The 22,399-nt window shown below is 40.3% G+C and overlaps 2 protein-coding genes across 3 annotated transcripts; both read right to left on the bottom strand.

Annotated features, from left to right (window-relative positions):
- Positions 1-4,144: 4,144 nt before the first annotated feature.
- Positions 4,145-11,186, bottom strand: LOC4335294 (uncharacterized). Of its 2 annotated transcripts, XM_015781543.3 has the most exons (10): positions 10,864-11,186; positions 10,596-10,796; positions 10,442-10,508; positions 8,509-8,567; positions 7,299-7,377; positions 6,696-6,814; positions 6,540-6,619; positions 5,441-5,510; positions 4,613-4,690; positions 4,145-4,532 (listed from the first exon to the last, which is right to left on the bottom strand). In XM_015781543.3, the coding sequence occupies exons 1-10, from the start codon at positions 11,128-11,130 to the stop codon at positions 4,476-4,478; spliced, it is 1,077 nt and encodes a 358-aa protein (XP_015637029.1). In that variant the 5' UTR covers positions 11,131-11,186; the 3' UTR covers positions 4,145-4,475. The 2 variants fall into 2 exon arrangements, 1 of the variants encoding a protein (XP_015637029.1); XR_010740544.1 differs by lacking the exon at positions 5,441-5,510.
- Positions 11,187-13,764: 2,578 nt separating this feature from the next.
- On the bottom strand, positions 13,765-21,971 carry LOC4335293 (uncharacterized). Its single transcript, XM_015781573.3, has 6 exons — positions 21,557-21,971; positions 17,679-17,813; positions 17,472-17,547; positions 16,497-16,591; positions 14,237-14,404; positions 13,765-14,123 (listed from the first exon to the last, which is right to left on the bottom strand). Exons 1-6 carry the CDS (start codon positions 21,879-21,881, stop codon positions 13,963-13,965), a joined length of 960 nt encoding a protein of 319 aa, XP_015637059.2. The 5' UTR covers positions 21,882-21,971; the 3' UTR covers positions 13,765-13,962.
- Between the last annotated feature and the right edge of the window lie 428 nt (positions 21,972-22,399).

The raw sequence follows: 22,399 nt of genomic DNA, 5'->3' as shown, positions 1-22,399 counted from the left end.
AAAATCAAGATCTACATGTTAAAAATATCCACATGTACTGTTTATGCTTGTTTTTGTATTGTTTATTTGGTTTTTATTAGTCTTTTTCTTCGTTTTGCGTGTTAGCTTGTCGTTTCCATCGTTGCGAAGGTTCGTGAGTGCGCCGGAAGTATTCAAGAAGATTAATTGAAGACCGATTATTGCAAGGCAAGTCACACAGATCCCAAATAACCCTTTGAGCATGTTGAACCCGTTTAAAGCTATTATTTTATTTCAACTATGCATTATTTTCGAATGTCATTGGGTGGTGAACCTTTCCCCGTTAATTAATGGCCTAAGATGACTTTATTTTCCTATGGGTTATAATTTGAGTAGCATGAACCTTATATATTGGATTGGTTCAGCTAAATGCTATATGTATGTGTGCTTAGCTATGCTTAGAAACATTAGCTAACTAAAGGGGATAATTATAAACTATATTATATTATTTTAATTATGGTTATATTTAATGGTCGATCACGATGGTTAATCGTGTGATGTTAATTAATTGATAAATAAAATCTGGTTAAGGTGGGTTGTGAGCATATGGTTTTGATGGTTGTGCTCATGACAATTAAGGACTGGTTCGCGAGCTACTGTTGTGAAACATTTATCGTGCCAACCACAAGCCAGCGTGGGCAACGGCTTTATCTTTTGTATAGCATGATTCATCATAGTGTGCCAGACTGTGAAGCGGCAAGAAGTCCGTGGGGGTCGCTGGGGAGTCCATTGCCTCTGGTTTTGAGGGGGAGATTATGATCCAGGAACGGTGCACTGTTTTGAGTTGTGTTGTGCAAAGGGTACTGTCACGATTTCCCCCATTGCAATGCCGTGGTGGTATTTCGGGGCATGGCAACATGTGTGGAATCGTGTCTTGTGGGTACAGTGGTACACCTCTGGCCAGAGTAAAACTATTCGAATAGCCGTGCCCGCGGTTATGGGCGAGTTGAGCAATGTTTTTCGTGATTAGTCTCACACCCCTCACAATAATTATGGATGTTATAACTGGTAATAATTTGCTTAGCTCCTGGTTTGGAGTTAGAACTGTACAGCCGGGTATGGTTGTTCAGGATGGTTGGGCCTGTGCAGCATGGGTGTGTTGCTCAGTGTTGATTAAAATTTCTGATTAATTACTCCACTGTTTTACTTCTCTTAAATGTTTTGCTAAATGCTGCTTTTGCAAATGAGCCTATATTATGCCATCCTTTGGTATCCTTGTGCACTTGCATATTTGCTGTGTGGTTTGTTGAGTATGTCATATGCTCATTCTTGCAATAATCATCAAACCTCAGTTGAAGATAAAGGATCCAGAAGGAGAAGACGTTTGGCTTATACCCCAGTTGAGCTGCCTGTGGGAGTGGAGCTGAAGTCATCGCTAGATCGTTATTCCGCTGCTGTTTTCTTTTCTTTTGTAAGTATGTAACGTTATTATTAAGATGGATTTGTATATTAAATTGTCAGTTTGTGTACCTCGGCTGATTCCTGGACGAGGATTTTATGCACAAATTAGTTCGGAAATTACTACAGAATTTCCGGGCGTGACAATAGCCAGCTCCTGACGCGTCAAGTCACCGGTCGGGCAAATCGGGTTTACAATGGCTGCCCCTAGCGCGCCCTGGCGACGCGCTCCAACATGCCGGGGCTGAGGACGACGGCGAGGTCCTCGAACCACTAGGTGCGGCTGGTGCACCGCACGCTGAGGCAGCTGCTCTTGGTGTCGCACGAGAACCGGAACACCGAGCTCTCCGGCGAGGAAGCTCGTCAGGGTGGCGTCCCCTGGGGTGATGGCCACGTGGGACACCAGCGCGCCGATGACCTGGTCGAACATCCCTGTAGCGTCCACCATCGGGTGCAGCTAGCCGCTGGCACTACCTGACTATGTCCACCACGCTCTGCCACGACCACTGCGGCATCTCATCGAGAGCCTTCTCCGTCATCTTAACCAGGCTCGGCGGTGTCGACACCTCCGCCATCGCCGCTATTGCTGCCACCATGTCCATGAACTCAACCGTGCACCGCCCATAAAATCCCCCAAGATGCGGCGCTGGAGGAGAGGATAGAGAGAGAAGAGAGATAGGAGAGTTGAAATGTGGGTCCAAGAGCATTTTTGATATTTAATGTGATTTCTCTCTCCTCTTCAACCGAAAATTATTATTTTAACTAATGATGTGTTCATCAGCAAATATCCACGATCCATTTTTTAAGAGTGTCTTCCGCTAAAAGTCACTTCGGACAGTGTCCTACAGCTAAAACCATAAAGTCATGATCTCCTGTAACAAAATTTGTCAAAAAATTAGCACAAATGAAAAAAAACTAACACAGAGGTTAACTAACTGTAATAGCAAAAAGGAAAGAAAAACACGTTACAATTTTTTTTTAACTAGGGCTGGAAAGCCCCCATTTCCATTACTAAAAATGAAACGACAAGTACAACAGGGTTCAGAAGTAAAAAAACAAAGGAAAAGGCTAAACACAACCCCCTTACTGGAGCAGCACCCTGACAAGAGAGACTAACAGTTTCTGCAGGGCAAGCTTTACAGAGATCACCAGATCACAGACAACAAGATGTAAAGGGCAGACCTAACCGAGTAGTACCATAGCAAAGCAAAGAACTCAGCAACACTAAACTCCTGAACTTCTTTATTCCAAACGTCTTGCATAGATTCTCCACCCAAATCGGGAACTGAAGACTTCACTTGCCACTTGTCTTGCCAGCTTGGCTCCCAACATTAAGCTTCTTTGTCTTGCCTCCGATTTCTGCAAGTTAGCCCAATTTTCAATAAAATGACATGTAAGATATATCAGCTCAATTGGATCATTGGGCCATTTTTTATCAAAACACACTTTGTTTCTGGACTTCCAAATGGCCCATAATACAGCTGCCACCCCCCACCATCACAAGTTGCTTAGAGTGTTTGTCAAAATTAGATAACCATTATCCAAACATATGGTTTTTATCTCTAGCAGGTGTTATATTCAAGGCACACAACATCACATTCCAGATCAATTTAGCAACAGAGCATTCAAAAAATAAATGCTGTATGGACTCCTCCTTATCACAGAATTGGCACAATTTATCACATTTTCTCCAACCTCTCTTAAAAAGGTTATCTTTAGTAAGGATTCTGTTTTTTAACACCAGCCATAGGAAAATCTTGATTTTCGGAGGTATTTTAAACTTCCAGATTTTTTTTATATGGGAATGCCACTTGCTCCCTTTTAAGAGCTTTAATAAAAGGATTTGACAGTGAAGCAACCATGCTTTTCTAGATTCCACCACATTTTATCTTTTATTCCTTCTTGCAAATTCAGAAGCATCCATCTCTGTTTAATCCAGTCTCTAAGTTTATCTCCATGCAAAGTCCTTCTGAATTTGATAATCTCCCATCCTTTCTCCTTCAGTTTTGCAAGGGTGATATGTCTAGTATGGGTAATGTTGTATAAAGCAAGGAGCTGCAAATTCAGAGGTCTGCCACCATACCAATTATCCTCCCAAAACAGATTGTTTTTGCCATCTCCAACCTAAGTTGAACAAAATTTCAGGAATTCTTCCTGACTTCCATCAAACCATGCTAGAAATGAAAATTACCCGCTTTATAAGTCACCCATGACAAAGTTTTTTGACTCAAATATTTTTCCCTGAGAATGGAAATTATAGAAACGAGCGCTCGTCAATTCGTCATTGATAAATCATAGAATGTCACATATGTATGTTGGTATGAATAATCTAGAGTTGAGCTCCTAATTGGCACAGTCCGTAAAAAGACATTCGGCCTTCATGGTAACTATAGTCCTCTTAATTTTTATATGTGTACACCGATCTCAAGTGAGGCCAAAAGATGGACAGCGCTTGAAATGAAGAACGAAATTACCGGTGGGCGGTGGTACAATCAAGGAATGATCTGCGGAAAAATAAAAACGGCCACCACTTTACTGTTCTCGATTACCGGCATATGTAGTACACCGATCTTAAGCGAGGCCAAAAGGTGGACAGCGCTTGAAATGAAGAACGAAATTACCGGTGGTACAATCAAGGAATGATCTGCGGAAAAATAAAAACGGCCACCACCTACTGTTCAAGATTTAATTTATATGTATATCATGATTTGGGATAGATGCAATTGGATGGTCAGAAAACAATCTTCACTAAAACATGGCTACCCAATAAGCGTTTAACAACTGTCCATAGCTGCTCTTAGGCACGAAACAATCTACCTGCCCAAGGTTTGCCCAGCAAAAAGATTTCAATAGTTGAAATGGGTAAACGACCGCCTAAAGCTCTCTTTCAGTGAAATAAACACAGGTGTTCGAAAATAAGTGTTGAGATCACTGAAGATGAAGTGCCTTTTCACTGGAACATAATGACCATGAGCATATTCCACCGAGGGAATTGAACCACACTAGCACACCTTTCGTTTTGCATCTAATTGTTAAGTTTGCAACTGTTCCCACATTTGCTATCCAGCTCGCCTAATGGGGTCTTGGAAGTATTGGAGAGAGATGAGAAGTGCTTCCTGAAAACGTTTGCTTCTGTCAAAATAGGAACAAATCCCTGAAAAATAATGAACTTTCCAAGCTTTCAAGTGTCAAGTACCTCCGTTCTTATTGTTCTGCTCCCTTGACTGGGACATGTATTCAAATAGGTATTAAATACATCATCTACACCTTTACCCTGCAGAAGGAAATGTGTCTTCAATAACAATACTAACAGTAAAACAACCATCATTTACTAAAGTATGAGCAGTTAGCCACACTAACACAGTAATCAAGTTATGTATATCATAAACTAGGAAGTTTATAGAACAAATCTCAGCTGACCCATTACCGAGAGTTAAAAAACACAAGACATTGCAAGTGAGAATGGACTAGATGATGTAGGTTGGGCAGTTGGTCTATGGTGGATTGGTGGTCTAGTAGGTGCAATTTGGCGTGGCTTTCCTAGTTGGTATGAAGCCAGCAGCCTATATTCTCATTCTCATAAAGGCACACAGGAAAATACTAGCAACTAAACCACTACTATGCAGAGCTGATCTCCCTGGCTTCTTTTCATATTTTTGTTGTACTCCAATCTGAAGTTACAAAATTTTCCATTAGTTCCTTTCACCCCTTGTTTCATCAGTTCTCAAGTTCGTGTTTTAGTTAGAGAACTTGGACTCTGCCACATCTCTTAACTTCGCTTCAGAATCTGAACAGCCAGTATTGTTGGTCTGTGACCATTCAGTTTTATTCGTTTATTCAGCTTTTCATTAGTACTTAACAAAGAATACCAAATATTCAAAGACAATACCGGTCCAACTGAGTTGACTGCTGTATTTTGATAATTTCAGCCTGGTTTGTCTAGTGTCAGAAATAACAACATAGGTACCAGTTTTTTGTTAGTACTAACAAAATACGTATTAGAAACTATCATATGCAATGATACCTTCAAATTTCTATCTTCTTCAATGCATTCTTCTAGACCAGCCAATCCACCAAATGCAATTAAAAGGTGCCTGTACAATGAAGCGCTCATAAATGACAAGATAGCCATACACCCACAATGGTGGTCCTGTGTATTTTTCAGTTTATGATGAAGAATAGAGTGGATTCTACTTTGCCTCTCATACACTATCATCTGAGTCTAGAAATCAACCCTGAATAATAAAAACGGACATCTTCCACCCCTCAACCACCAAAACCAGTTTAAAATATCCCCTTAAGAGCAATACAATGTGGTTATAACCAAGGTTCTAAATAGAAGTGATAGTTACAACAATGGTGGTAGTGGGTTACTACCATTACCAAGACTAGGTAGTGCTACGAAATAGCGCATTGGAACAAAGCAGCTGCAATAGCAGCTGGATAGCAACCTCATAAGCAAAATAGCAGCTGCTATTGCATTGCACACTGAAGTCTGAATTATGGAGCTTAAATTTGTGTTGTGTTAACTCTTGTTGATTACTTGCTTTGTTTTTTTAAATAGAGTAAAGACCTAATTAACCATATCTCTATTTTCTTTTTCATACCAAGGCTCCAAAAGCAGCTACCCTAATGAGGGTTAAAAAAAAAAAGCAGCTACCCAAATAACTCGACACTGGTAAATTCAGGCCAGAGGCAAATTATGTAAACTATATAAAATGATGAACCAGCTGTTCAACAATCAAATCACTGGAACCATCAAAATAAGTTAACCAGTAACATCACCAAGTCAATAGCTGGTCTGGGTTCAAGAACTATCTGACTGGATCACATATATTGTTGTATGGCCTATTTTATAGTAAGAGTCTGCAAAACACTCCCTATAACAAAAAAGAAATGGACATGTTTAATGCAAAAAAAAAAAAAATCACATTCAGTTTGTATATGTTCATTTTTTATTCATAGAAAAAAATCCTGAGACACTGGCAAAAAATAAATAAATAGTCATCATAAATTATGTCATAGCATCTAGAAACAAAATTTTGCATTCAGCAGACCAAACAACTATGGAAAAAACTGAATTGAATTCTGAAGGTAGTCCAAGGGAAGTGAAAACAATATACCTAAAGGAAGGTAAGATCAGCTCAGATGAACTAATGATCTTTCCATGCTCTGAAGTACCAATGATATAATCATATCCTTCCTAAAAATATGAAAATAATTAGTAATAAGTACTCTTTACCCTGTACTACATGTGATTGAGCTAAAGAAAATTGTACCTTGTATGGTGAATCACTGAAAACTCCACCCAAATTTGAAGCATACCGGACCTTATAGCCCCAATACAATTCCATTTCATCCCTGGGAGAGGAAGGGGAAACAATTTTCCTTTTGCAAGCTAGATGAAAAGTAAATGACAATATGTCATTAATCAATATCAAAATAACAGACAAAATTCAAGTTGTAGAAGGCAAGAGCTAAAATAACTGAATGGGGATATAAGTATGCCTAGTGAACAGGAATGATAAAATGAAGCGACGCATTACGAAGTGAATCCAAAGAGCACACATGTGAACTGAAAATAGTCACTCTGTTTTTATGTTACATAATTAAAAAATCCATCCATTTTGCTCTGCAGAACAAGCAGAATGGTTTACTTGAAATCTGTAGTAACGCATGGGCACTATATTATTCATATGAGAAATAAAATCCTGATAGTTGTTGCAGATTTTAACCAGTCATTGCAAATGGTTAGGAAGGATACTTCAGGGTATATGGATTAAAGAACATATACCGAGTAATTCAGATACTAAAAAGTTCTAGACGAAGAAAAATCAATAGAGCCACATCTGAAGCCTGGGTCAAGTGAATAAATCATTTACCTGTTGTAATGTCACGATTGGTACCCATGGCAATAGTTACTCTCTTCCCTGGTTCTAGCATTTGCTCAACCAGAACATTCTGTGATGAAAGACAATTATAGTAAGTTTATTGGATGAGAACGTACATTATCTAATACATGATCCACAAAGGTGTATATGATACAATATACATTACAGAATCTGAGAATCAAGTTTATCATGTTGAGTACAAAAAGATTTGCTCAGAGGCAGACATGCAACTATCAATATAAAGTTGCTAGACTTGCCAAAGCACTCTGGCCAGGCAGCTATCAGCATTGAAGCTATCCCATGCTGATTTTCATGTTTCACCATTCTCTTACCCTTGCCCCATATGCAGTTATGGGTAATGGCCATGGCATGCCTCTTTGGTGCAAAGATATCTAGCTGACATTTTGACAGCTTACAGTTATGCTATGCTATCCTTGCCAAAAAAAAAAAAAAAAAAAAAAAAAAAAGCAGTATGCCCTTTGTTTGGCCCAGCTTCAGCGTATATTGAAAGCAGCCTTACTGGGAGTATAGAAAATTCACCAAGCAAACCTATATTACAGAAAAAAAAAAAGAAGTATTTTGTTGGAATAACAAACTATGAACTCGTTTGTTATGTGTTTGGTATGACACCACCCACTAGCTTAACTTTTTTTCATTCAATTAGGCTAAGTTTACAGGGGTTAATTCCTCGGAGTAAAGGAAAGATAAAGATAGTTGGGTTTATGAAAAGGAAAGGGTTTGGTTTTTTGGAAAGGAAGGAAAGTGTTTGCTCTTTCCGGAAGTAAGAGAAGGACTACCTTGGGTAAGGTAGGACTTCTCGGAGTAAGGGAAAGCAAGGTGATACGTGTTCCTAGCAGTAGTTAAGCGCTATTGTTGCTAGGGAGCCCATGTATGGGGGTATGCGCGTGGAGGAAAACGCCCAGAAGGGCAATTTTTGAAGCCCTACGGCACTTTAGGGTAGGTTTAGGTACTCTGATACCTAAACCAGAATTTAAATGCATTTAAACGCATTTCTATTAGTGAATTAATTATTCGATTCATGCACTGGGTTAGTTTGTTTGGACAATAACCATATTATAACCCCTTTGTTTATAACTGAACAGATATTTTATAGTCTAAGCCGTCAGGTTACAACTGAACGGATATTTAATTACACAAGCCACTTGAGCTAAAAAATAGTATGTGAAAAAAATTTGGATACCTTACTCAATCCGACATCAACAAATGTCCCCATTGAACGATCCCCATCCAATGTTACGCCTGTCTAAATTCATTCTACTGTAAGCATTCTGTTGAATCACACATGAAAAATGTGGTAACAAAAACTTTTCCGATACCAGCATTAAAATAGGAATGAAAAAACAGTCGAAACAAATCCAATTATGCTATTAGTACTCATGTTCCTTTTTTTAGTTGAGAAGCACAAAAGGGTGCCATTCTAAATTGAAGCCTTAACAAAGTTGAGCATGTGGGATAGGCAGTCCTCCCCCAAGAAGTAATTCTACATTAACACAACCAACAGCTCAGCCATTCAGTAACACAGCAGGATCAAAGAGCGTATAAAGTTTATTTTTCCTTTTAGCATGAACTACGAGAATTGATAAAGTCCAAAGCAAATGAATTGCATATTGTGCATGTAATGAATTTCTGAAAGCTACGAAGAACAGATAAAACAACTGCACAATTCATGGGCATACTATATAATATTTATAAAAGGTGCAGACATGGCCACGCATGACAGAATTATTAAACATGATGAATCATTCGAAATACCAAACACTGCATGTGCTTATGCATAGTTCAATTGATGTGCTCATATACATATAGTTTCATTCAAAGATGTCCCTAACTAGTTAAATATGAAATTTACAACTTCTCCTAGTTTTCTTTTTGACCGAAAAACAGTAGCAGATCTCTAGAACTTGTCCTAAATTAACAAGAGACCGAGAGGTAAGTCGCATAGCTCCTATAAATCTAGGAAGACAAACTTCATATTTTTCTAGTTAGGTAAAAAAGTTAAATTACATTGGCCATGTGATATTTACTTTGATTTCTCTCTCCTATTTCAATCCGATATACTAAAATAATGGTAGGAGTGTATTATAGCAAAGAGAAAATTCGCTCTATGCACAGAAAAAATGGCAGTACCAAAAATAGCACAAAACATTCCCCCATTCGACCAGAGGCACACGCCACTAGTTTTTCTTCAATTTGTAGCGCTTCCGTCACATTTTCCGTCCAAGTGATTGGTTAGCCAAACATGAACTTGGGCTCCTCGGCTAATTGAACTTGTCCACGGTGGTGGCTGTGGTGGGGTGGCCAGCAGCGGAGGAGGGGGTGCGGCCGATGGAGAAGGTGTTTGCATCGCTGATGAGGTCTTCACATAGGTGTGGCTTATGGAGATGGAGAACACAGAGAGGTGCAGCTTGTCGTCGACGCGTAGCAGTTCCCTGTTTCTCTCTAGAAAAAAAATCAGAGAGGAAGGGGCCAGTGGTCATCACGCACAGCAGGAATTGAGTAAGAAGATGAGACAGAGATGTGAAGAATTCAGTGCTCGGCAATGCAAATCAATGGTGTCCTATGGAATTTAATTTTTGCAAATCAATGATTGAACAGGACACAACAAACTAGTTCATCATGGGGTTCGGGGATGGGAAGGAGTCGTTAGCCGCCACTGTCATCAACGACCTTGATCCCATGTGCCGTCGCACGGCGCAAACTGCCAGCCGCCGCATGCTTGCCTGCTCTCCCAGCCAAACGAGCATGAACTGATGAAGAACAGGAATGGTCCAACCCAACCAATCACGTGTGAATACAGAGAGGACTAAGGGTAAATTTGTCATTTTCTGTCCCTATTCACATGGAAACACTCGTCTTGCACTGCAGTTTTGGTGGAAGTGCTATGGATGGAAGAAAAACGAGTGGCCTGTGCTACCAGTCGAAAGCGGAAATTTTAGTTCCTTGTTTCTGTGCTACAGATCGAATTCTCTATAGCAAATAGCCAGAAAACTAGAGTACCCATGGCCGTGACATGATTTTAGTTCCCCACACAACAAATGCCGACTTCGCCAACCATATACGATAAAAGCAATTCAACGTGGATACCAATAGCACTGCAAGAAGAGAGAGATCACCTTCACGAAATTCAGACCACTCATGCTTGCGCAAATGGTGTGGTGCATCGAGTGGGGGCAGCAACCCCTGCATACAAGAAGCGACACGGATCAATCAGCACCTCCAGGAAACCCAACATGCCGATGATGCAATCATGTTCTTCAGCGGTCTCACCACAAACTTCAAGTTGTTGTGCATCGGGAAAAGGCGTCGGCGCAGGTATTGTGGAGTCTCCAGATACTGTAGGATGCGAACAAGGAAGCGCGCGCCACTCTCTACGTCATCGCCGCTGTTCTCCACTGAGGAATTGCTGTCGAAGACCACAACCTCGTCGATGCGGAAGACGGTCGCCGCGCGGGCGATTTGTCCTGCCAGCTGAAACAGGGTAGGAGCTAGAGCCGCAAGAACTAGCAAGGGAAGGTGAGAAAGGATGGATACTGACGAGGGTGGCGAGCTCGAGGGACTGGGCGTTGTCGATGATGGATCCGGCGACGGCGATGCTCACCGTGGTCTTCCGATTCGGAACCGCCACGTCATCTCCGTTCTTCTTCTGTTGCAGCTGCTTCTTCCTCTTCTTGTCGTGGACGATTTCTTCGTCAGCCGCTGAAGCCTCTGCGGCTCCGCAGTCGTCCTTTCGCTTCTTTTTCTTCTCCTTCTTGCACCGGGCCTTCTTGGAGGCCGCTGCTGCCTCGGCGTCTCCGGAGTTCATTGCGGCGGCGGCGGCGGCGGCGGAGGCGTAGGGGGGACTAACACGAGAACACCTCCAGGTTCCAGGAGTCGAGAGGCCGACGAAAGTAGGGTAGTGCGTAAGGGCCCCTCATGTGCCGGCCTTCGGCCAGCGAAGGGGTTTGCGTGGAGTCGGACTGTTTTCGGCCCAGCGATAAGTCTACTTTATGTCCCTCAGTACCGTTTGAGTTTCATTGTATCTCTCAACCGTAAAAGGTGGAGAAGTAGAAATAGAGGCTCATTCAGATTGGTCGCCCGATCGAATTTGAGAAATATTGGGCGCTGACGTCAGCGTCCGATTTACGTGCAGAAACTACTTTAAATTGATTTTTCTCTTAAATTACTTATCCAAATCATAATCCGATTGCACCATTAAATTCGTTGCAATTAAATTTTCAAAACAAGACCACACATGGATATATTCCGACGAAAAAAAATTAGCTTATTATTGAATTATTTTTAAATATTGCACAATGTTCCACTAGGTATATCGGAATTGTTTCACTAAGTAGATCGAAAATGTTTCACTCGTTTAAATCGGGTGTTGTTTCACCTTATGTAAAAACAATGTTTCAACAAATAGCGAAAGAATGTTTCAGTTCGCTGCAACATTAGATCTATACATAGTGAAACATTGTGAGTATACTAGGTGAAACATTTTTCGGTGGAAAAAAAATATACCAAATTCCCTTAATAGGGGGTTTCCAAAATATATGGATTTTTTTGTTGCAATGGAATGTTTCGTTCACTGCAACATTAGATCTATACATAGTGAAACATTGTAAGTACACTAGGTGAAACATTTTTGATGGAACAAAAAATAAACTAAATTCCCTTAATAGAGAGTTTCTAAAATATGTGGGTTTTTTTTGTTGCAAAAGAATATTTTAATTCACTGCAACATTAGATCTATACATAGTGAAACATTGTGAGTACATTAGGTGAAACATCTTTTGTGAAAAAATGGGAGGGAGAAGTGGGTGGGCCCACCAGGTGATCACGTGGGGGAGCGCCCGATCCGGCTCACCCTGCGCGGGTCACCCGGGGTGAATCATTATCGAGTATAAATTGTCCCTCATTTTTTATTAAAACCAGTACAAATCGATAATATGGAATAAGTTCACACTGCATCCCTTATGTTTGCGCATTGAGTTTAAATCACATCCTTAAACCACAATACTGGAAATCTTAAACCTCCATATTACAAAACCGGGTTAAATAAGATCCTAAGACGGTACGGATGATTGTTTTGGCTGACATGGCATCCTAGCTAGAAAAAGAAAATAAAAAATAATATGTGGGGCTCATATGTCGGAGGCTTTCTTCTTCCTCCAATTCTCCCCTCTCTTCCCAATCTCACTCCACAACGGCAACCGCTGGGGAAGGAGGGGCGGCTGAAGAAAAGAGACAAGGCGATGGTGGCGTTCGAGCCAACCAAAGGTCGCTCTCGTGGCGCAAACAGCTCGGGCTCACCTTGGTTGCTGAGCTCCACCTCGTTGGGGAGGCCACACCGCCCGCTGGGTACGACGCAACGACATGGCGGACCAACGCCAAAGATTTCACGGCAACAGAGGGGATGAGGTGGTGGATGACGATGGTGACCTCAAGGCTATGGGAGGGGGGGGGGGAGAGAAAGCCTGAGCAGGCAGTGGGGATGAGGAGGTGAAGGATGATAGCGAGCTCGAGGTTGCAGCAGTGACACGGGGAGAAGGGGGGTGAGGGGTGGAGGAGGGAGCTCGAGTGAGCCGGAGGGAACAAGGTGGTGGGACGATGTGGGCGAGCTCGAGACGTGGGTGAGCTTGAGGCCACAACAGTGGCTAGGGGAGCCTGAGCAAGCGGCATGGCCTCCCCATGCGAGGCGGAGCTTGGTGACCAGTCTGGCCGCCGCCATTGCCTTATCTCCTCTCTCCTGCCACTATGACCGCCTCTCCCCTCGCTGCCATCAGCCATTGCCGCGAAGAGAGATCGGGAAGAGAAGGGAGGTGTGGAAAGAGATGGGAATAGAGGAGAGAATGATTGGAGGAAGAAGAAAACCCGTGACATGTCAACCCCCACATGTTTTCAATTTTTTTTTTGGATACCACGTCAACCAAAACAACCATCCATAAGCTTCTTTCATATCGTGACTGAAAACCTACAATTTTTCGAGCGCATGAAATCTAGCAAACAACACAGGAATTTAACAAAGGGAGAGATTTGCACGTGTTTGTGTACGATAGTATGTTTTATTGTGCCACTTCCGTGTAATCGGAAAAAAAAAAGAAACTGATTAAGCTTCACCTCACCTCTCATCCTCACAAACAGTACATGAGAATATTTCACCTGTCATAATCCCACCACGTAAGATGCTTCCACAAACTGTACATGAGCACGATGAAACAATCAAGCTGTATTGCACACCCTCCATCCTAAAAAAAAATTAAAGCACAATCAAGCTGTATTAGAACATCACAAAATATCGATGGAGAATGTAAATCTTGCAGTTTATCCATCAACACGATCACAAGTTAATACTTCACGACTGACCCCCCCAAAAATTTCTCATATACTCCTAAACCAGGAACGAAATAATGACGTCGCGACTTGGAAAAGTTAGATACAAACAGCCGTACAATGATTTAAAACCAAAACAGGAAGTTCGAGTTCCTTCTTTTTCATGTTCAATTCTCTGTGTACTAAATATATGATGTCACATTATTACATTGTCACACATTCTGCAAAACTTCAATAATTTCAATGTCTAAAGCATATACTTCCTTCCGTTTGAAATGGTCAAAGACTTGAAGAGGCAAAAAGAAATTCTACTAATTTCGTTCTACTCCTGGATTCTTGATGGTTCTCCAATTGCATCTTCCATACGTTGGTACCAGTCACCAATTTGTGTATGCTCAACCATATCTTTTCCAGCTGTCAAGTATCGGATAGGTCTCAAAACACCAAATACTGCAAGATCTGCCAAGTTAGGCTTGGAGCCACCTGGATAAATGCAAGTTAATATCAGTGCGGAGTAACAAACTTGATGCATGTGGATTTTCACCCTTCCAGGCTGTTTTTTCCCTTTTCCCTTCCTTTATGGAAAAATATCATACCTAGAAAATCCCTTCCATCAAGGGCTTCCATCCATGTGTTGGCAGCATCGTATAATGAAGCACGCGCATCAGTTATATTGTACTTCTTCTTTAGCTTCTTAGACACCATGTACATTGCTGCAGCACCAGCATACTTCACAGCAAACCGCTCAGTAAAACTGAAGTTGCCTGCATTACAGAGTTCGGGTGCACATCGTCAAATGTTGCACTAACAAAATCATGTGTCATTTCTGCTCAAATGATTAAAACAGTTAGCGAACAGAGCACCACCTCTGCACCCAATTTTACGTTTTTGCCTAGAGATGAAGAAATCTAGTGTTCCTGGATAAGTGGATAGCATGGCATCTTGAACTTTTATTTTTTAGTTTTCTAGTTTGAATATAATTGGAGATGAATCATATCTTACTATAAAGTTATCCCCCACTAACTCCTTAAGCTTAACATGCAAAGGTGCCACATCATCATCCACTAACAAGATGCTACACATCATCCACTAACAATCATCACATTTAAACAACATGCAAACATGCTATATCTTTATAGTTTTTATAATTTAAGAGCTTTTCAAATAAAAATATGTTAAATTATCATCCAACATAATTCATATAATGTTTCAATATATATCTTTATTATGTTTTATGATATCCTATATACTTATATAGTTCATCCTCACTTAGTTAGTACTTAAATGATTAATCTATGGTCCAAATTATCTTTCTCCTTTTTTCCTCTAATTAAGTCATATCACATCAATTGTTTTTAGCCTTTTTTTACTGGAATTGTTTTTAGCCTTTAGATGATTAATCTACAGACCAAACTATCTCCCTATTTTTCTTCTTCCATAAAGTCATACCACCTTACTTTTTACATTTGAATCACCATTCTACATACTATTTAAATTTAAATTATCATAAACCATATTAATTTACTTAATCTGATGTTATCTAGCTATCTTACACATTCTTTTTTTATTGTTATCATACTAAATTCCCGCAGCAATGCGCGGGGTTTCACCTAGTATAGTAAACAAGTAACCCCTTACATGAGGGGATTTTGCTGAACAGTGAGCACAAACTAATCTTCCCTACACTGTTCTTTCCATGCACCTCATGTTCTCTCAACTAACCTCCGCTATCAGCAGTTCAGCACTATGTTAGTATGGTACCTCGACGATTGAATTTCCCTATATCTCACAGGTAAAATCCCTGTTCAGACACATTATGCATAATGCTTTTCATTTATGGGGCATCCATTGACAATCACGCTGAACAGTGAGCATTCACCAAATTGTGTTATCTCCAACATTTAGAAAATTAATGAACTATGAATGGAGAGCACCTGGGTTCACAAAATCAAAATATTCATGCCAAGTATGTTCCAGAGAGATCCTATATGTAACCTCACTGTAACACCCTAATTTGCAAGGTGCAGGCCCCATGTACACACTGCATTCCATTCTAGCTTCATGTAAAAGGTTAACCTGAAGGTTCTATGGTTGGAATGTGTAGGTTTATTTGTTATCCTTAATACATCTAAAATCTCTATGTGAGCCTAATCTCACCAAAAATACACCACGGGTCACACAGGCCTCTAGTACAAAGCTGGGGTTCATTCACCCCTTTCTTTAGAAGCTGATGAACTTGTCAGCACATTTTCTTGTTTATTCCTGTGTTACTCCGATAAAATTCAATCCTATTACAACCAAATATCAACTTGTTAAAAGCCTTCGATGGCAGTAGATAGTGCACGACCATGTCCTATCCACCCCATGAACCCAGACACATACTCGTGTAGCACAAGGTTTATGCTCTGATGTCAACAGTAGGACCCTAGCTTTCAAAATCCACTTTGGCCTGGTTCTTCTGAGGAGCAGGGACATTTACATAGCACCCCACGTAAACTTCTGTTCTTGATTCATGTAAAAGGGTTCCCAAAGGTGCTATGGCTCAAACATGTTGGCCCCAACCTATCTAAACTCACCATGTAAGACTAATCCCACCATCACTGTACATGGGCCACAAGTGCCTCTACTACAGGACCAGGGTGTTACACTAACTTATAAAAAGGGGTTTAGCGTTAATGATTCCACTCACTCTGGTCTCAAATACTTCTTATTTTGAATAAGCATCTAGTCAAACATTTAAAAGTAGTGTCAACATCTTTTAAAGATTATTTGGATACATGAGAATCATAAATATAACCAAAAGAAAGAAAATATAGCAGCACACAGACACCAAAGTTAAAAGTTCCAAGGAATTACCATGTTTTGAAATATAATCAAAAGATTCCAAGGCCTCTGAAGTTGTCCGATATATATTTGGCGACAAGACATGCACAAGGTGCTCATCAACCCACCTAAACCAATAATTCAAGACAAATTATGTTACCGTAGATAAACTCCAGTTTGTAAGAATGTTAAGAGAGTAAAATGTTGGTCACTCGTGCAACCAGGGTTCGCCATGCTACTTCTAGAGGAATCCAGCTCACTCCATCAAGGGTAAAGCCTAAATGCAGCCAATTTAGTGGTAGTCGGCTTTTTTGTTTTTCATCTTTCAGTTTGTGAATCCTACCAGAAAATGCATAACTACCCCTAATACAAGATAATAATGGACTTACTGGTTGTCTCTAGCCTTGGAAACACTACTATGACCAGATCCAGAGAAAAAGTCTATAAAGTAATCATCAGATCATAACGGATAAGCTCTTAGTTTCATCAATTAATTTTAGTGGTAAAAACACAATGAAATAAAGCAAAGAGGATAGTTGATGGCCATACTGATTCTGCCTGGCCTTGAAACATTATCACCAGATCCTTGGGAAACATGTAACTATAAACTATCAGATCGCAGAAAAAATGTAGTAATAGTGATGGCTATGCTGATCCTGCCTGGTGTTGGAACATTACAATGACCAGATCCAGGGAAAGAAGTCTATCATGTAACTATCAATGCATAAACAGAAAAAACTGATGGACAAGGTTTTTGTTCACCGATTGATTTACATTGTAAAACAATGAAACAAAAGTAAAGAAATACTATAAAAGTAGAACATATTGCACATACTAATGCCATATAAATGATTAAAAATTTCAAGAGGAAAGTAGACTTTAAACAATATTTGTTTCTAGAAATAGGAGTACTATAACATTAATGATTTGAGAAGCTAGAACCAAGACCTGAAAAAAAAATTACAAATACTAATGCCACATAAACAGATGCAAGTAATGGAGAAATACCTGCGCCATTTTTCTTCCTCTTCATTAGTGGCTTTATCATCAGGGCGGACCCTTTGCTGTAATATATTGATTATATCTACCAACAACAGATGTAACAATACGTTAACTCTGGAGTTTAACACATAAAAAGTTATTTTACTTAAAAGTTGAAACCACAACAATGTAAAGGAACCAGACCGGAATAAACCAATATGAAATGAATGTAACCTGATGAATCAACCAGCTGTTCACCATCTACCGTCAGTATTGGGACCTTCTTGTACTCAGACCACTTGATTTCCTTCTTGCTCAATGGATTAACTTCCACAACCTTGTAGGGTATATCATGATAGTCTAGGAAAGCTGAAATGAAGCAAATGAAGAATCTTTCAACTAAAAGAAATTATGCCAGAACAGAGAGATCATCAATGATTTCAGAATAACAAGTGAATGATCTTTAGCAAGCAACTTTCAAGCTTCAGAAATCTAGAATACCTCTATGCTCTAAGCTACTGATATACAGATCACACTTACAATCAGGATTGATCATAGACTCACAGTACGATCACACTTAGTTATCGAAGTGTATATACTCATACAGCAGATAATTTGTGAACCCATTGACAGATGACAACCCCAGTCCCAATAGCATTATGAAGTTTCACGTACAGTAAATTATTACATCATGCTGCCAATGAATCAGATTGCTGTGCAAGTTTGTAGGTGAGGGTGACACCTGTCAAAAAAGGGATGGCTGATGTACTAACAAGTAATGACAGTTGGACAAAAGGAAAACAATTTTTACAACAAATTCTGGAAGGTCTGATTCAATGAATAAACTTGACCAATTCTTAGCTGGGAGGCTCCTCTCTTTTGAAGTTATGCAAAATGTACCGACAGTCCTTAAACATGTCATAGATGGGCACAGATGCACAGTTGGACCCGTGATGATACATTAAATTAAGGGCTTAAATATGCAATTTGAAAGTTCAAGAACCATAATGATAGAAGAATTGTACTCTACTGACTATGTTAAATTACATACTGCTACCTAAAAACGCTTAGCTTGTAAGTTTTTCATTACCAACAAATCAATAATTATCCCCTCAACAGAAAATCAGGACATAGAACAACACATCATGGTACCCCATGAACTATTTCCATGAAGCTAAACACAATACTACCAAAACTCAGACCTTGAGCTATTTCAGGAGGGATGGTTTGCCTAGCTGGGGGAAACCAACAACGCTTGACTACAAGCTCAAGGCCAAGTTTGCCTCGGATTACACAATCAACCTAACTCGTTTCAATGATTTCAACAACTTTCAAGGTATTTTGAGATGAGACCAAAAGGCTGGAAAAGGCTCAGAATAAACTTTTTTGTCGTGTGCAAGAACACATGCAATCAAGTTACCATGAAGATTTGTGCTCACTTTAGTTCAGGCTGGTCTCTGGAGGCCAAATAGGGCTCCAAATATGCCCTTTTTTTGTATCTCTAACTCAAATTGGACTTAAATACTCATTTCAAATTGAACATGTATCATACATAAAGACAAATACTCATTTCAGACAATAAGTAGTGTTATATACTCAATCAATTCAAATTGAAACACATTAAGCAATGAGGTTACTTGTTCAAAACAAACCAAATGTAGCTTGGCAGATGCCATTTTGTATGGAACAGAATTTCTCTGACCACTAAGGCAAATTCATAGTATGGCATGCTCTTTGCAAGCCTCTAGTAAAGGATCACTTGCTCCAAACAGGCAAACACTTTATTGTATGGAGCAATTTCGTTTCTGCCCCTACTTTGATGTAGTCTAATACTGATTTTACCCCTACTTTTTATGGTTTTCGTTTTTGCCCCCAATTTTTTGAACCGGACGATCGTCTTGCCCCTATTTTGGATGCTGAAGTTAACGGTGTTAAGTAATTAGCAAAAGGACATTTATACCCTCTTCTATTTTTTTTCATTAATTGTGTTTTTGCTTCCATTTTATACATGTTGCTTTGGAACTTTATTTTTGTGAATGCATTTAAAATTAAATGACGCACATTGACTAATATAACAATTAGGACAGATTCAGACCTAATTGTTGTGGCAATGTGCATCATTTAATTTTAAATATATTCACAATAATAAAGTTCCAAAGCAAACATGTATAAAATGGGGGCAAAAACACAATTAATGAACATAAATAGGAGAGGGTATAAATGTTCTTCTGCCAATTACTTAACACCGTTAACTTCACCATCCAAAGTAGGGGCAAAACGATCGTTCGGTTCAAAAATGTGGGGGCAAAAACAAAAACCCTAAAATGTAAGGGTAAAATCAATATTAGACATCAAAGTAGGGGCAGAAACAAAATTGCCCCATTGTATCTATTCATCCATATGCTCCAAGCCCTAACAACAATAGCACCAATTTATAATTATTTTTCTCAAAATTGTCAACTGATTCTGGAACCAAGAGATCTCTTGATTGTTCATCCTCTTGGGTCTCCACATTACACATTTTTCAATGCTCAAACATGCTAAGACCATAGCAAAAATCCCTAACAGCTCCCAGGCTCAGGTGGAAACCTCAAGCATGTATTAGTCAATGCAACAAGGTAATGACTAATAGGTGACATGGCATGGGTAGCAGGACTACACTACAGTGATGTCATGAAGTCTGTTACATAAAACGGAACAACGAACACAAGGACCCTGAGGTGGTCAGTTCAATGAGTGCATGTGAACTGTAAGGTGACAAGAAGCACAAGTAAAGCCACTCAGTGAGTGGCAGAGATGGCCTCATGGGAGTGATCCACAGATGGCCTCATTAGAGTGATCTGGCGGATAATAGCATAATGCAAACAATGCAACCATGGTAACTAAATTACCCTCCATTGGAATGTTCCCCACACTGATATGACTTATGAGTGCATGGACAAGATAACAGGCCCAACAGAAGCTTCACAAAGGGGACAAACTCAGGTAGCAGTATCTGGTGAGCTCTGCTGTGGCCTCAAGGAAGAACAGTAAAGGCAACTTTGGTGACACCAGCAAGACGGTGTTAGTGAGAATGATAGCAATGGTTACAAAGCAGGCACCCAATTTTCTTAAGGAGTGATGGAATATGTTCCATATTTTTGAAATGGACCCAATGTATTGTGTTAGTTTTTTTCCCTTCTATTAGCTGTACTTTGGTTAAACAGATAGAAGTGGTTTTCTTCACCTCATCCAGAAATCTTGATGCTAACTGATGGGAGCTTATTTTCTGTAATCTACTACCTTAGAATCAATTCTCTGTGTCGAAAGATAGTTCCCTTCAAATATCCTTCACCTTCTGTAAAGCATCAACAAACCTATTTCAGATGACACCTAAATTAGCGATACTTGATTTTCTGTGTTTTCCCCATTCTTGTAATTCTATTTATCTGTTCCAAACAGCCCTATCAGCTTACGAGCTAAAGAAACTATATTGGGCTCACAATGTGAATAGTCCTACCTGTGCATAGGGACCTCGCTAACTCATATTGTTCAAAATATTTTCATTCACTTTTTTATCTAAAAAGGTTGGATAGATGAAAAAGAATGAAAAAGGTTTTACAAGCAGGTATTGCTTGGTTTGCTAGGCTTAGCACTGGTCATCCAGTCGTTGTGCAATCAGCCTTGGTGCATTCTCAGCAGTGCTCTTGGCATTAAATCCTGGGTAGTCTATGGACACGTATGGATTCAGTGGGATGTATTCTACATTTAGCTATTTTCAAAGCAATGAAAGTAGATAACACTATCAAAAGGCGGTGAAACTTATGTTCTGTAGATTTATGCATTGTCCAGAAACATTGTTGGTCCGCCAAACTCATGACAATTGACTGTCCTTTAACTTCTATGGTTACTTGAATCCTCCCAACCTCAGAAACAGCTTCTACAGCAGCCTCCCAACCAAAATACAAATTATAATCTATATTCTCGATAGTAATCATTAAGATAAAAAGGCAAATTACAGCTAGTGAACTATTTTATCGTAACCAGATCACCACGAAAAGTACTTTTTATCAGGTCTAATGCACATCGAAAACGCTAGATTGGAGGAGTGCACGGAAGCAGGAGCACATCACCTCTGACTTTGTTGCAGAAGGGGCAGGCCTGGTACTGGTACAGCACCACGTTCTGCGGCAGCAGATCCATGGGCGGCCTTTCCTTGGCCTCCGCCGCCGCCATCGTCGCGAAGGTCAGGGAGAAGGAGACCGCCCCAGCGATTCCAGCTGGCATGGCCCGCGAGGATGATGATGATGATGCCTGGGATGGGGGCGACGGCTGGACGCCCAATCTCCCGCCGCCCGCCGCGGCCGCCGCCGTGGAGGCGGCGTCCCCATGGAGAGCGCGCGAGGAGAGGAGCAGCGAGCGGGAGGCCAGAGCTTGCGCCGCTCGGATTGACCTCATCTTGGCAAACGAATAGAGCGGGGCTGTTAGGGTTTTGGACTGGTTTGCCTCGCCGGCGCCGGCGGAAGAAGAGACGGATTTAGGAATTACAAGGGAGATCCTGGATGGTGCTGGATGGAACGCCTAAAACCCTTGATACTTTACGTATTAGTACTTCAACTACTATTAAATTGTGTTATTATCGCGGCTAAGGGCCCAATGACGGATCGGTTTTCTAAATAGACTTTTGTTTTCGGAGGATACCTTTGCGCTCGTTCTTCTTGGAGAAGAAGAAAGCAATACGCGGAACAGTTGGGTTCGCAGGTTAACGACGGATGACGGGATTGTTGTCCACGGCTCAACATCTACTTCCCTCCGTACTATAAAAAAATTAAACCTAAATCTAATAACCTATTCAAAATCATAGTAATATAGGTATGTTTAGTTTTTTTTTATGTAAAGTTTTTAAAGTATACGGACACACATTTAAAGTATTAAACATAGACTAATAACACAAACAAATTACAGATTCCGCCTGT

This window comes from Oryza sativa, chromosome 4, assembly GCF_034140825.1.
Source record: "Oryza sativa Japonica Group chromosome 4, ASM3414082v1".
Classification (NCBI taxonomy): domain Eukaryota; kingdom Viridiplantae; phylum Streptophyta; class Magnoliopsida; order Poales; family Poaceae; genus Oryza; species Oryza sativa.
This window is presented reverse-complemented; position numbering and strand designations above follow the sequence as displayed.